General features: G+C 35.3%; 1 protein-coding gene across 11 annotated transcripts in view; it reads left to right on the top strand.

Annotated features, from left to right (window-relative positions):
- LOC139773086 (dystrophin, isoforms A/C/F/G/H) overlaps positions 1-12,669 on the top strand; it is a 470,778-nt gene that overhangs the window by 135,615 nt on the left and 322,494 nt on the right. For all 11 annotated transcript variants that reach the window (XM_071707318.1, XM_071707327.1, XM_071707317.1 and 8 more), the window contains one exon: positions 1,685-1,790. In XM_071707318.1, coding sequence (XP_071563419.1) covers positions 1,685-1,790 — 106 coding nt within the window. The remainder of the gene's footprint in view (positions 1-1,684; positions 1,791-12,669) is intronic.

Below are 12,669 nucleotides of genomic sequence, written 5' to 3'. Positions count from 1 at the left end.
CACACACACACACACACACACACACACAGAGTGCGGTTATATTATATATTATATATGCGCGCGACAGATCCGAGAAGATCCCTAGGCTTTAGTAAAATTGAATAAATCTACAAGGAATGAGATAAAACCTTCAGGAATTCTTAGCCTATACTCGGTACATTAATTGTCGATTAAAGATGCGTTTCTTAATGTTATGAATGAAAGAATTGATTATTGGATTTATACATACATATATAAGTAGAAGTATGTATTAATATTCTACGAAACTTTTTGTTCGTCGAGACTTAGTTTTTTGGGGGGCAATTTTAGAAAGGAAACGTAACAATGATCGGATTTAGTGAACGTTTCATGCTTGGCGAATATCGCGAAAATTAATTCCATCGGCAATCAAGTGCGAGAATCGGATTAAGACTTGAAGCACTTGTGCGGGAAGACAGTCATTCGGTACCCTTTTATCCAGAGTAACGCGGATTAGTGAGACTTAACATAGTTATTGTTATCGTAATCTTCTTGCGAAACCGACAGAGTCCGTAAACATTTTCTCATCTTGATATCATCGTGTTTTATTAGATATAGAGAAATTCTGAAGATTTTTAATTAAAAGGTTTAACAAAACTTTTAATAAGTAATTTGTTCAAACACATTGATTAATTTTGAATACTTTATGTGCATTGCAGGATTCTAATTTTACATGTTTTATGCTTTATTATAAGATTAATAATTTTGCACAGTTTTGCTACAATGTACTTTCAAGTATCTCCTCAATGACTAACGTCTAATTTTAAGACGAGATTACGTGTTAATTAGCCTTGCAGGTTAATGATCTATATATCTATCCTAAAAGGTCGTGTAGTGGTTGCTACAACGAACCGCTCAGAGAATAGAGTTCGGTACGTCGAAAGCCTACAAGCGATCGATAGGTTCGTGCGGCAAAAGGTAGCTACAGTAGCACGGCAAAAACAGGTGATCGACCTGAATGTTTCGTGGAATATATTACGTGAAGATATTACCTCTCTTTAAGAGCTTACTCTTTCGATTTCCGTTACCGCGCAACAGAAAGAGCTGCAGATGATACTTGATAGAATTTTTTATATGTCGGTACTTTATAGGAATATAGAATTGTCGTAAAAAATTGAGATTTTCCTTGAAGAATTCCTTGAAGTTTTCTGTTGCATTAAAGTTTTAGCTTTCGTTAGGTAATATTTTCTCAGGCAAACGTTTCCAAAAATGCTTGTGTTACATTTATCGTGTAAAAATTGCACTGTGCGTTGGTGCATGTGCATGGATCGCGCAATATACGTAAATTGATTACGCTCTAACTCGCCTCAACGTATCGTGAACCGGGAAATTGACTCGATTTGCAGGAAATACGAAGTTTGAGTGAAAAGTATCTGAACGCCCGGTATCTCTTGCGCGTGCTTTCGACCGACACGTTGAACTTTTGGACGAAGAATGTGCGTGTGTCCGAGCGATCTGACTTCCAGCCATTAGGTTGCAATTTGCAGCAGTTTCGACGCTGCCATCGATTACGGGCTATGCGCTGCGTCACCGTTGCATGCGGCGAGCGCTTGCCTGATGCAAGTGCCACGGTTTCGCATTAGTTGCTGTATCTTACCGCGCGGCGGTTATTAACCGAACTAGAAACCTCGTGATAACAACCATACCGTTTTGATTTATATTGCAGAACGTCTTACGGGAGCTGGAGCAAAAGAAACCGCAATTGGACGAGCTGGTTCACACGGCCGAGAACTTACGCGCCGACACGAATCGACAGCAGTTGCATGGCAAGGGTAAGTATTTTATGATTGTATATTTCTTAGGATCGCATAACAATTGCAACGACACGTAAAGTCTACGTCGTTATGTGTCTAACGACGAACACAGCGACAATCTCATGTTATAATGATTTTTTAATATATTTAACGCAAAAATATTTTTTAAAGGTACATTAGTATATTTTAATCTTAAAATTATTTCGTAATGTTTTATAGATTTGAGAAATTTTTATTTGCTTTTATTTTTATTTAACGTATTGTTTCTTTTTAATTTGCTTTAACGTATCGTTTAATTATAAATTTTTGTTTTCTTTAAGCGTTAAGATACATATGCTACCTTTAGACACATTCAACGTTTTTATCTTCTTCGATTATAACTCACTGTAGAATCGCGTATTATACTTTGATTAAATATGAATTGGCAGCAAAACTATCGAGTTAAATAAGCTGCTTCCTTGGAGACAAATTTACAGCGAATTTTTTAAATTTATTATTAATAAAACGTTTATTATACGAAAGAATACAACGAGGATTGTAAACATTTATGTAGCATCTAGGTATATGCGCATGTATTTATTAAAATGGGATCTCGTAACTTTCATTCGAGAAGATTTTAAGTGAATGAATTTCAATTACTATACGAGTATTAGTTTAAAAATGTATTTAATATTATTTTTTTAAATATTGTTCCTTAATTTGAGAATTTTTTTCAATTTTTAAAGGAGTAATTTGATTCGTCATAAATCCGATTAAACGCAGATTTTTCGAAATAAATAATGAAAGTATTTTCACGAGAAGTGTTCGATAAGTGCATTGTGATCTAATGGATTTAATGAGTTTCTGTCATCATAATTGATACTGGAGAAGCAATCCCGTCTGCGTGGCACTTTCCGCAGTCGGGCGAAGTTTAGAAGTTTAATTATCGGCTTTGATTGCTCATCCGAAGACTGCAATAAATTGCAGTATCTGCCGATCGATGTATGAATTTGGTCCGCAAATCGTTTTGAAATTAATTGTCATACACCGATTTATCATCAAGCTCCGCATACCAGCACAATTCACGACGGCATTAACACGATTTTAACTGCAAACTTTTCATAATTCGCGATGTTATTTAATTGTATATTGATCTTTTGATATTCAAAACTTTACTACCGAGTTATATATACTATGCAGATATATTTTAACATGAAATATATACGACGAGATTTAATTGTATAACGAAGTCATTAAAATTACATTGATAATTTACAATACTCGTACGTTTTTGAACAAAAAATTAATTAATTTAAAACTTCTGCTATTACAAATTCTTAAATTCTGCGTGAATAGATGCAGTTTGAAGTCGAAGAAGAATATTATTTGAAAGGCGGCTAATTATTTTAAACCTCCCGAAATGTTCTCTCTCCATTGGGTATTGTTCGTTCTACATTAGCATTTCAGTGTTCGCCAGACGCATCTTATTCTACTATGGCGCATATAACTAGGTGATTTGCTTTCTGCATTTGTCTTTTATGAAGATGAAGAATTTAGGAATATCTTTTCGCATTATTTTTTATAGTACATGCGTTGAATTATTAATTTTAAATAAGTATCTAAGTATATCAGTTTGGAATCAAATTCACAATAAACTACAAACTATAAAATGTTATTTCTTTAATTCACAAAATGTTATTATTATTAGTTTTTAATATTATTTTAATATTATTTTAAAGTTACTTGATTATATTAAGATTTTTTTAAAGAATAAAGTAGAATAATTGAGTAAAAAAGGTATTATTAGTTGAGAAGAAACTAATGCTCTAAACCTGCAAGCATTAATAAATCATATCGATCTCAGTTGAGCTTTTTAGTGAACGAGGCTTATCATGCTGCTAATCGTTCGTTAGCGGCCGGTTCTACTTGCGACTTAGAGAGTAAATTTTTTCCTTTGACCATAGATTACCGTGATTAACGTGTCTACCTTCTAGACTTGAAATGGCTTAACACGCGAGATTGATCCTTTCTATAGCGTAACATGTGCATTTTAATCGATTTTTAAATTTAGTTAAGTATACGGCTTGTTTAATTTGGTTACATAAATATGTAACTAAATATCATCTACATTTTTTTATACTGCCTGTACTTTAAATAAGATAAGCAAGTAATTAAAAATGTATAAGGTGTAACTGAATACAACAAATTATCATTAAGAATTATTTAGAAGCGAACTTGGATTTTACACATTTCGTGTGTGTTCTGTTGTATTTTGTACATAACTCTTTGTGAGATGAGAGAAAACAGGAAAAAAAACAGTCGCGAACAGTCGGTGTATCGGAGGGTTTATCGTGCTTTCGTGGACATTCACGAATATTTTTTACAACAAGCAGATTATCAAGAACGTCTATACCGTAGAGTGTATTGCCATTGCCTGCCGGACTTTAATTACGAGCACGAAACATACGGAACACGCTACCATCCGCACATTTTACCTGCATAGATTAGATTGCCATGCTCATCCCCGGCTATATGCTGGTAGAGCTGCTTTAAGTGGCGTTAACTCACACCATCTTGGAATTGCCTGGCGAAGTTGTCGAGTCGGTATTCTCTCAGCTCCTACGGCGTTTTAGTCCTTCTAATCAGTGTAGATTTATGCACCTCAGAATGCATATGCGATGCATCACGGTATTGTATCGCGAGTCCGTTTGCTGAGTTCTCAAAAATTGTATTTCACGCGGCATTTACATATACTTGGCAAATTATCTAATTGAGCTCTTAATATCCATTCGCCTTCCGATGTATGCATTTTTATAAGCACAGTACGCAACACGTCTCGATATGTACTTTGTATGTATTTTAATTTGTTATCTTACATAGCTTTAAGATAACTATTTATAAATTGCTGATCTCTCCTAAACTTGCAATAGTTCAACAGCGTAATCTCCGACGCATACGTTTGCATATTTCATTCAGTGCTTAGCTCGTAAATCTAGAATATCGTGCAGACATAATACATCTTGCCCACATAATGAGTTAACTGCTGCAGGGTCCAGAATATCGCTACCGGTTATCTATGGGTCGGTGTAGCGCGTGGCTCTTACAATTTGCCCCAAATAAGCTCAGCAATTTATCTTTGTGCTCCTGGAATCGATCTGTCTCATTGCCAGTATATTCGTATTCGATGATCCTCGGTGGTAAATGACACCGATACTGGCTCGCGACGTTTAGCACTGTAATCAAATATATTCTATGAAAGTCTTCGATTTTTGCGAGGTCGGGCAAATTTATTTAAAGACACGCGCTTCGAGAGCGGGGACCGTAACTTTCGCTCGAGGAGATTTTAGAGGGTGGATTTGGGATAGTTATACGGTAGGTATACGAGCATTCGAGCGGATATTTTCTACGAAAGACCGACTTATCGATTTTCTTTCAATCGGTTCCATACCAGCTGTCCGCCTCCCACACACATCGCTCCATTCTCTGAAAGCTATATACCCAGGTAGATCCTACTAGCACGCATAGTTGTCACATCGATTTCTTCCCGTTGAATTCCGTATTCACTACCAGCGTTCCCATGACTTCTCTGACGAACGAGTAGAGAGAACGAAATGGAGGAAAGTGTCCCGAGATAAGCTTGCTGCCTGTTTTTATCTCCGCGGCTAAGACCTGCCGCGCCGGCTTTACCGGGAGGAGATGCGTTTTGCCTCCTCGCGTTGCCTCCACGCGCAGCCTCGCTTTATCAGTGTTGTGCGAAATTAAAATCGATCAATTAGTCCGGTATCACGACCCCGTTATTGCATTCTGTCCGCGACGTTGAGAAATTTCTTATCCTTTTGAAATTGGAACACTTCCCAACTAAAATTCACGTTATCGTGTGCATTATAATCAGAATTTATTGTCGCGTTATTATCTTGTTTTATTCACTATACTAAAATGTAATATATGTATATGTTTGCATAATGCGACTGTGCACTTAGAAAAAAAAAATAAGCGTATGCCGTTTCTTTAACAAATATTTGACACTGTTCAGCCAGTTTACGAAGTCTTCTCTCAAAGATTTAGTGCAACAGGTTTATGCATACATTTAAATATTTACGTAGATATCTTGTTTTTATGTAAAAATGTCGATCTGTATGCAATCATTTTTCTAAAGAGATATGTATTCTATCGTACTTCTCTAATTGGCGCTTAATAATAATATCAACATTTTAATATCTCGAATGTTTGACGTCTCTTACAGAAACTAAATCGAGCGCGTTATACTTTAAAGACCCAGTTTGGATGTCGCGAGCATTGTTGTGTATAAATCGATATTACAATATTCGGGTTGTAGATGCGTATGCATCGACCATGGCAATATGGTGGTGCGTGAGATAGTCCTAGTTGATCCGTATGTCAGGAACGTGTGCGAGAGGCACTTCAAAGCGGACAATGTTCGCGTGTATGCGACGCAATACCTATTATGGTTTAATGCCAGCAAGTTGAAGGGATAAACTGTGTCTGTAATGGGTCTTAGTCTTGTTGCGTGACACAGTTGCGACACGGTGCGTCCCTATGGATTATATACCCCGATATGTGCAATGATACGATAACGATAAATACGAAAACCCAACCATTTTTCCAAAGCATTTTTTTTTCAGTCACATTTTATTTTTCTTCTTTGAAGTTCTTTTCCAGAATCCGTTTCCCGGAGATTTTTGATGGTAACTTGACGCGAAATCGCTATCCCTTGTGGCATTTGCAATTTCGCATTTGCTTTTACGTTCCGTCATCACGTTTCATCCGGCTCGCGTAACACGAAATAAAACTGTTATTTCACGTACTGGAATTTCGTTTGCTACTTTTATCGTAAAAATGTACTTTCGAAAATACAACGCGCGCCATTGTATGACGGACGATTGTTAAACTAATAAATCCAGGTTCTGGGATTACACTATAAATATTCGATGTAACTGGCACGTTTGTCGTATAAATATTTCCGATGTGATTTTCGGCTGTATTCTGACAATTCATATCTTACCGTATGGTACCGATGAAATCGACTTAAATATTTATTACATGGTTGATGAATCTTATCGTTTCTCATTAAAAATAATTTTTTGACGGTTAAAAATAATTTATTAAAAGTAATTTTCTCAAGAAACATTTTCAAAGTAGAATAATCTGTTGTGAGTGAGAGTACACAGAACCTGATATTTTTGGCGAATATCATTTCATAACAGAATCGATGAGGTAGCATATTCCTTCAGAGTAATCTACTTGTTTCGGGCCAGCGGTTATTCAATTTTAACGCGTTTGTGCAACAAGAAGGGCTTAGCAAAAGGATAAATATGTGTTTCCTCGGGTTCGCCTTTCCTTTAAAAGGAGCTTTACTAACATGATGGGGTAAACGTAGAGTAACAAAATTCAATTAGCCTCTGAATGCATTTAATTGAATTCATATTTTGCGTCCGCAGATTTAATGAATTAAGTATCTTGCACATTTGACAAATATAATACATTTATCCTTTGATTTATACAAAATATTTTAATGGACGGATGTGTGGACGTGTCATAAATTACAGAAAATAGCGAGTTAAAAACTCTGTTAGATATGTAAATATTTATCGAGGATTTTTACACGTGTGCGCGATTTTTGTATAAAAATGACATCGCGTAAATTAAGGGATGATTATATTCTGTAGAATGTGCCAGAGAACAATTTTAAACATGTGTTAAAGACAAATAAATGTTTCGTAAGATAGCCTTAACGATAATTTTCACGTGGAGCGGCAACATCTTTGGTTTCATGAGGAACAGCAACGTAATTTCTGTCTTGGCGCGTGTTACGTTCTCCTACACTCTACGTTCTTATCGCCACTTCAAAGAGTGGGCACGTTTGCCGTATTTCGACTAGTAGAGTGTGTTGAGAGAAAACGGTTGTACCAGAAAGCGTTACTAGCGTAATATACAGGGTGTTCTACATTCTTGACATTTCCTGTTATCTATAATTATTTAACTAATTTAGAGAATCGACCTAAAAGAATATCGAAACGCTATAATAGCTCTTCTAAATTAATTATTGAAGGCGCAGAAGTTTTCAGGAATTAAATTTTAGAATGGCAAGTATGTACTTATTATTTATTCGAAGTTAAAAGGTATTCGTTATTTTTATTACTTTGTTTGGAGTTTAATTAATTGTTAAATATCTGAAAAAAGTTCTTCTAAGTTGTTTGTTTTTGAATTTTTTTCTTTATCAATACATGTACTTGAAAAATATTCATGTAATAAAATAATTACTACGACGAAATAAATACAATTTTATAAAAATGTTGTTGTAAAATTTAAGGAAAATAAAATTTTACAGCAATTATTTTTTATAACACGGTTATTTTGATTGCTACGTGAATTACTATTGCGAATAAATTCTGTCAGAAAGAGGCGCGTTTTTACACAGGTCTTTTTCTGCATTTAAATAAAACCTAATAAGTAACATTTGCTTCGCCAGAGAATAATTAACACAATTAAGAATTTTTAATTGACTATTAAGACGCTTAATATTATAAGCATCTAAAATTACATCAATTTAAAATGACCAGAATCCTTGGTCGAAACGCGGTGACGATTTGTCACGACGATTATAATCGTTGCCACGATTATAATCATTGCCAGTATATAGTCAATTAAAAATTCTTAATTGTGTTATTTAAATAAAAATTTTGGAAAAAAAATATCCGCGGGAGGTAAATCAAAATAACTGACCCACGAATACTTTCGGGTTAAAATTAATGGCGAATACTCCGAGACACCCTGTAAATACGTATATAAAATGGCCAGCAAATGCTGGACATTTTCGTAAAGCGAGATATACATTGTAACGTCGAGTGGCCGCTCTCGCTTTCTCTCGCTTTACGTCGAGACATGTTCTAATAAGTCCCAGAGATCCCGGACTTCGCTGTTGCGGTCCGCGCGACTGCGAGGCACTCGTGGTTATCTTTTTCCGTCGCGCTTCGCATCTTCTCTGCAATGGCGCCTTCCAGAAAATCCCGCGACCGACTTTCCCGCGGTAAGACCACAGGGACAAAAGTTTGCCGCTTGTACGCCGCACGCCCGCCGCGCCGCGTCGCGTCGTGTTGCGTCGCTAGCCGTTGTCGTCGTCGGGGCGGTACGGCGCCGCACAGCACTTCGCAATTACTCTGAATCTATGGCGACTTAGGGGAGTTGTATATCGCCCAAATTGTACGTACTTGGTGTAACGTAGTTGCGAGCCGAACGTCAGGTTACCTGGGTCTTAGTCGTTTAATTGCGTAATTGCTTGATTATGCCAATTAGTGCGAGGATTGCGCGGTAGAGGACATCTGTACTTATCTTTATGGTATATCGGCATTTTTCGGCTTTTTCAAATAAATTGTGTGGTCTTGATTCTTTTTAAGGATGTATGGGTCGTACAGTCCTTGCTAAAAGTTAAACTTTCAATAAAAGAAGACTTTGCATGTATGTCAAACAACTCAAAATTTTTTATATGTTAGAAGGGATTACTGTTAACAGTTTGAGTATGATTTTTTGTTATTCAAATAATTAGTATTGTTTAAACAATTAAAAAATTTTTTTTGTGGAAAAAATTTTGAAACTTAAAATACAATATCAATGATGTATGTTTTACATATAAAAAAAGTTTAAGAAATATCTTAATGGTTTATTTATATTTTATTTATATTTACAGCAAAGTGTCAATTCTCTATAAGGGATAATGTTAATTTTATCAACTTTAAACTTAAATAACTCTTAAATAACTTCAAAATTTTACAGAGTATATTTAATTTAATTTAGAAACAATTTACAGCACTTTCTGAATATATTTGAAATACCTCCAATACATCCTTAATTACAATAACTTTTAAACCAGTAAGAGAATTGTGCTGAAATTTTACACAGATACTTAGACGTAATAATAGAACAATCTATGAAATTTTTAGATTTTTGGTAATGCTTTGAGATGTCACCCACACACACACATACATCCTTAAAACAATATCTTGAACAATATATTACGATATAGATAAAATGATATATCACGATATATAAAATGATTATATAAAATAAAATTGTAAATATTTTTAATTCTTTTTATTAAATTAAATTAATGTGGAATTGAATTATAATTATTTCTCGTTATAGAAAAGTGGTTTTGAGTAAATAATTTTTGAACATTTCTTGTCTCATATTATACTTATGCAATATACAATTGCGACATTTATGCTGAGATTTGTACGTCATGAAGTAATGTTGGAGATTACATTTAACTAATTAAGGACTGCTTAATAGCAAGTCCAGAAACTTTAGTGCGCAGTTGCGCTCTTTGACGTTCTGGAAATTAAGTTTCTTTGCAATAATTAGTTATTTGCAGGAATATCTCGATATGACTAAATAAAAGGGCTTTGCGAATATAACTAATAGACATAATGTTATTTTTTGCTATATTTGAGATTCATAATCTATCGGGAAAGTGGATAAAGTAAATAGGTTTTCTTTCTTAAAGAAGGAAATACGATTTCTCTCTCTTCTCTCTCTCTCTCTCTCTCTCTCTCTCTCTCTCTCTCTCTCTCTCTCTCTCTCTCTCTCTCTCTGAAGCAAAAATATTTATTTCTCTTTAAAAGTGGAGCTATACAATTACAATTTATTATGTATACAGTAACCACTGAAATGGAATGGTATCTCCCGACAGAATGGGAAGAGAAGACGCTCCGGAAAGCGTAATGGAAAACCGTTGATAGAGACATTATGCCACCTCCATTACATGCATTAAAGAATGCGGAAAAAATGCTGACAGAATTGTTTCCTTCTTTATAAATTTCAAATGTATTTGATACCGATGACGATACTGTTACTCACGTTTTTCATTTAATTTTTGCCCGCAAGCCAGAATAAGTTTTGCATTTTTAATACCGCTAGCTGAGAGAGTTGACTAATGAGAATTTAGTTGATTACGTTATAATAAAATAATAGCAGTAATAACAGAAATTCAGAGATGAAAATTTATGAGTTTTATATTTAAAATGAGGTATTTTAATTTACTGATTATGATAACTGCAAGATTACCAAGCTGCTAAATTGATATAACGTTTCATTAAATAGAACAGAAAGTTTCATTTTTGTGCTTTACGTGTTCTTCTTCACGTCTTTTTTCATTACAAAAGCGATTTCCAACCAGCTGCATTCTCAACACGTCGTAGAGGCATATATCCGCGGCAATTTTACGGCCGCGTCGTGCGACCATTTTCATTTTCGGCTCCGAGATTTCCGCGTATTCGTTTTGTCGATGCATAAACCATAAATCGGCGCTGCATCTGACGTTTGCATATCCTCGCACATATTTGCCGTGGAAATAACCCGCAATCATGCGCATTCGCTTTCCGTTATTTTTAGCCGATTCGATAGGCCTTCGATGTCACGTTGCGCCCCGACATTTATTTTGTTGTGCAAGAATCTCGATTTATACGGCCGAGGAAACATCGCGCGAAATTTTACATTTGCCCGTCGCAATAAGTCTGGCGTCTTCCTGAAACGAATAAAGGGGAAACGAAAATGCAAAAAGGAGAACCGGTAAGCTCATTGTGAAATCGCTGAAAAATGCATTTCAAGAAAGCAAGGATTTTCAGCGTCGGTAGAAGTGCCAGGAATTGTCATTCGCTCTTAAAACTTTCAGGTCGTGTTTGCGTTGCGTGAGTCTGCGCCAAATTCCTCGCTCCTCTTTTGTACGAGATCCAAATGCAGTTAAAATTCTTAAAGCTCACTGTACCATTACCCGAGACTTATTTTTGAGGCAGGAATTAATATACTTTTAATTACAATGGAACTCCGTAATGCACTTCTACAAGTACGTATTGATTCGCGGATGATTTGTTCTGTATCGCAAACTCTTCGATTCGCGAGTTACCGGAACGAATGCTTCGTGGTTTCAGAGCGTATCAATATTTCACTTGTCACTTTTTCTTCCTCGCTCTTGATTCTTCCCTCTTGACGTTTACGAGATTTTTTCCTAGCATTCCGGAATTGGCACTCATTCTTATTGTTCAAGCCGGTGTACTGGCGGTGTAGCGGTGTTGCTCGTTTTCAGTGGAATTTGCGGAGGAACGTTGCAGCTATAAATCGCATCTCTTCTGGAGAAATTTTTAATATTTTACCGTACAGAGAGAGAGAGAGAGGAAAAGAGACATAGGTCTTGGAACACTGAAGCCGCGATTGTTTCAATTCTGATCCGTTTTATCTTCAATCAGCTTTTATTTTATCCTTGCCGATAGCCATTTATTTTCGTGATACAAATCGAATCGGTCAATATCGTTGCGTTTTTCTTTATAGTTGGATAAAAGATTTTCTCATCCATAACTTGCAATGTCTAACAAGGCGCTTCCTAAGATCTTTTTATAAAAGTGATGACGTATAAGAGTGGCAAAAAAATTGATGATAAAGTCTTCGTTAACTGTGAATTCATCTAATTATTCCGTGCTTATATAATCACCATATTTTGCAAGTCGGTATTCACGAAATTGTTTCCTCTACGTTGATTTTTCTTAATAACTCTGCGTAATCCGTTACAATAATCTAATTTTTTCACAATTATACTTTTATATGCATTTTTTACTTGAGACTTTTTAAAGCTTGTTTGACAATTTTTTATTTACATATTGCGCAAAACTTTAACATACATGTGTAGTAACAAAAAAGTATGACGCTACAATTTTGAGTTTTGTCCTTCTGAATTAGAATCCGAGGATTTTTTTCTGATTCAACAGTTAGTATTACATGTCTAATAAATTTATTAATTTTTATTATATTAACGTAGTTGTGTTTCAGTTCTTTTATATTTCTGTCATTATTTGTACACCCCATATACAAGGTTATAATGTGAAATTTCTCTCATGATCGGCATAATGAT

The sequence above is a fragment of the Temnothorax nylanderi genome, unplaced genomic scaffold (genome assembly GCF_030848795.1).
Source record: "Temnothorax nylanderi isolate EJ_2023f unplaced genomic scaffold, tnyl_v1.0 TNYL_tig0057_pilon, whole genome shotgun sequence".
Lineage (NCBI taxonomy): Eukaryota > Metazoa > Arthropoda > Insecta > Hymenoptera > Formicidae > Temnothorax > Temnothorax nylanderi.
The sequence above is the reverse complement of the archived record's forward strand: the minus strand, read 5'-3'. Positions and strand labels throughout refer to the sequence as shown.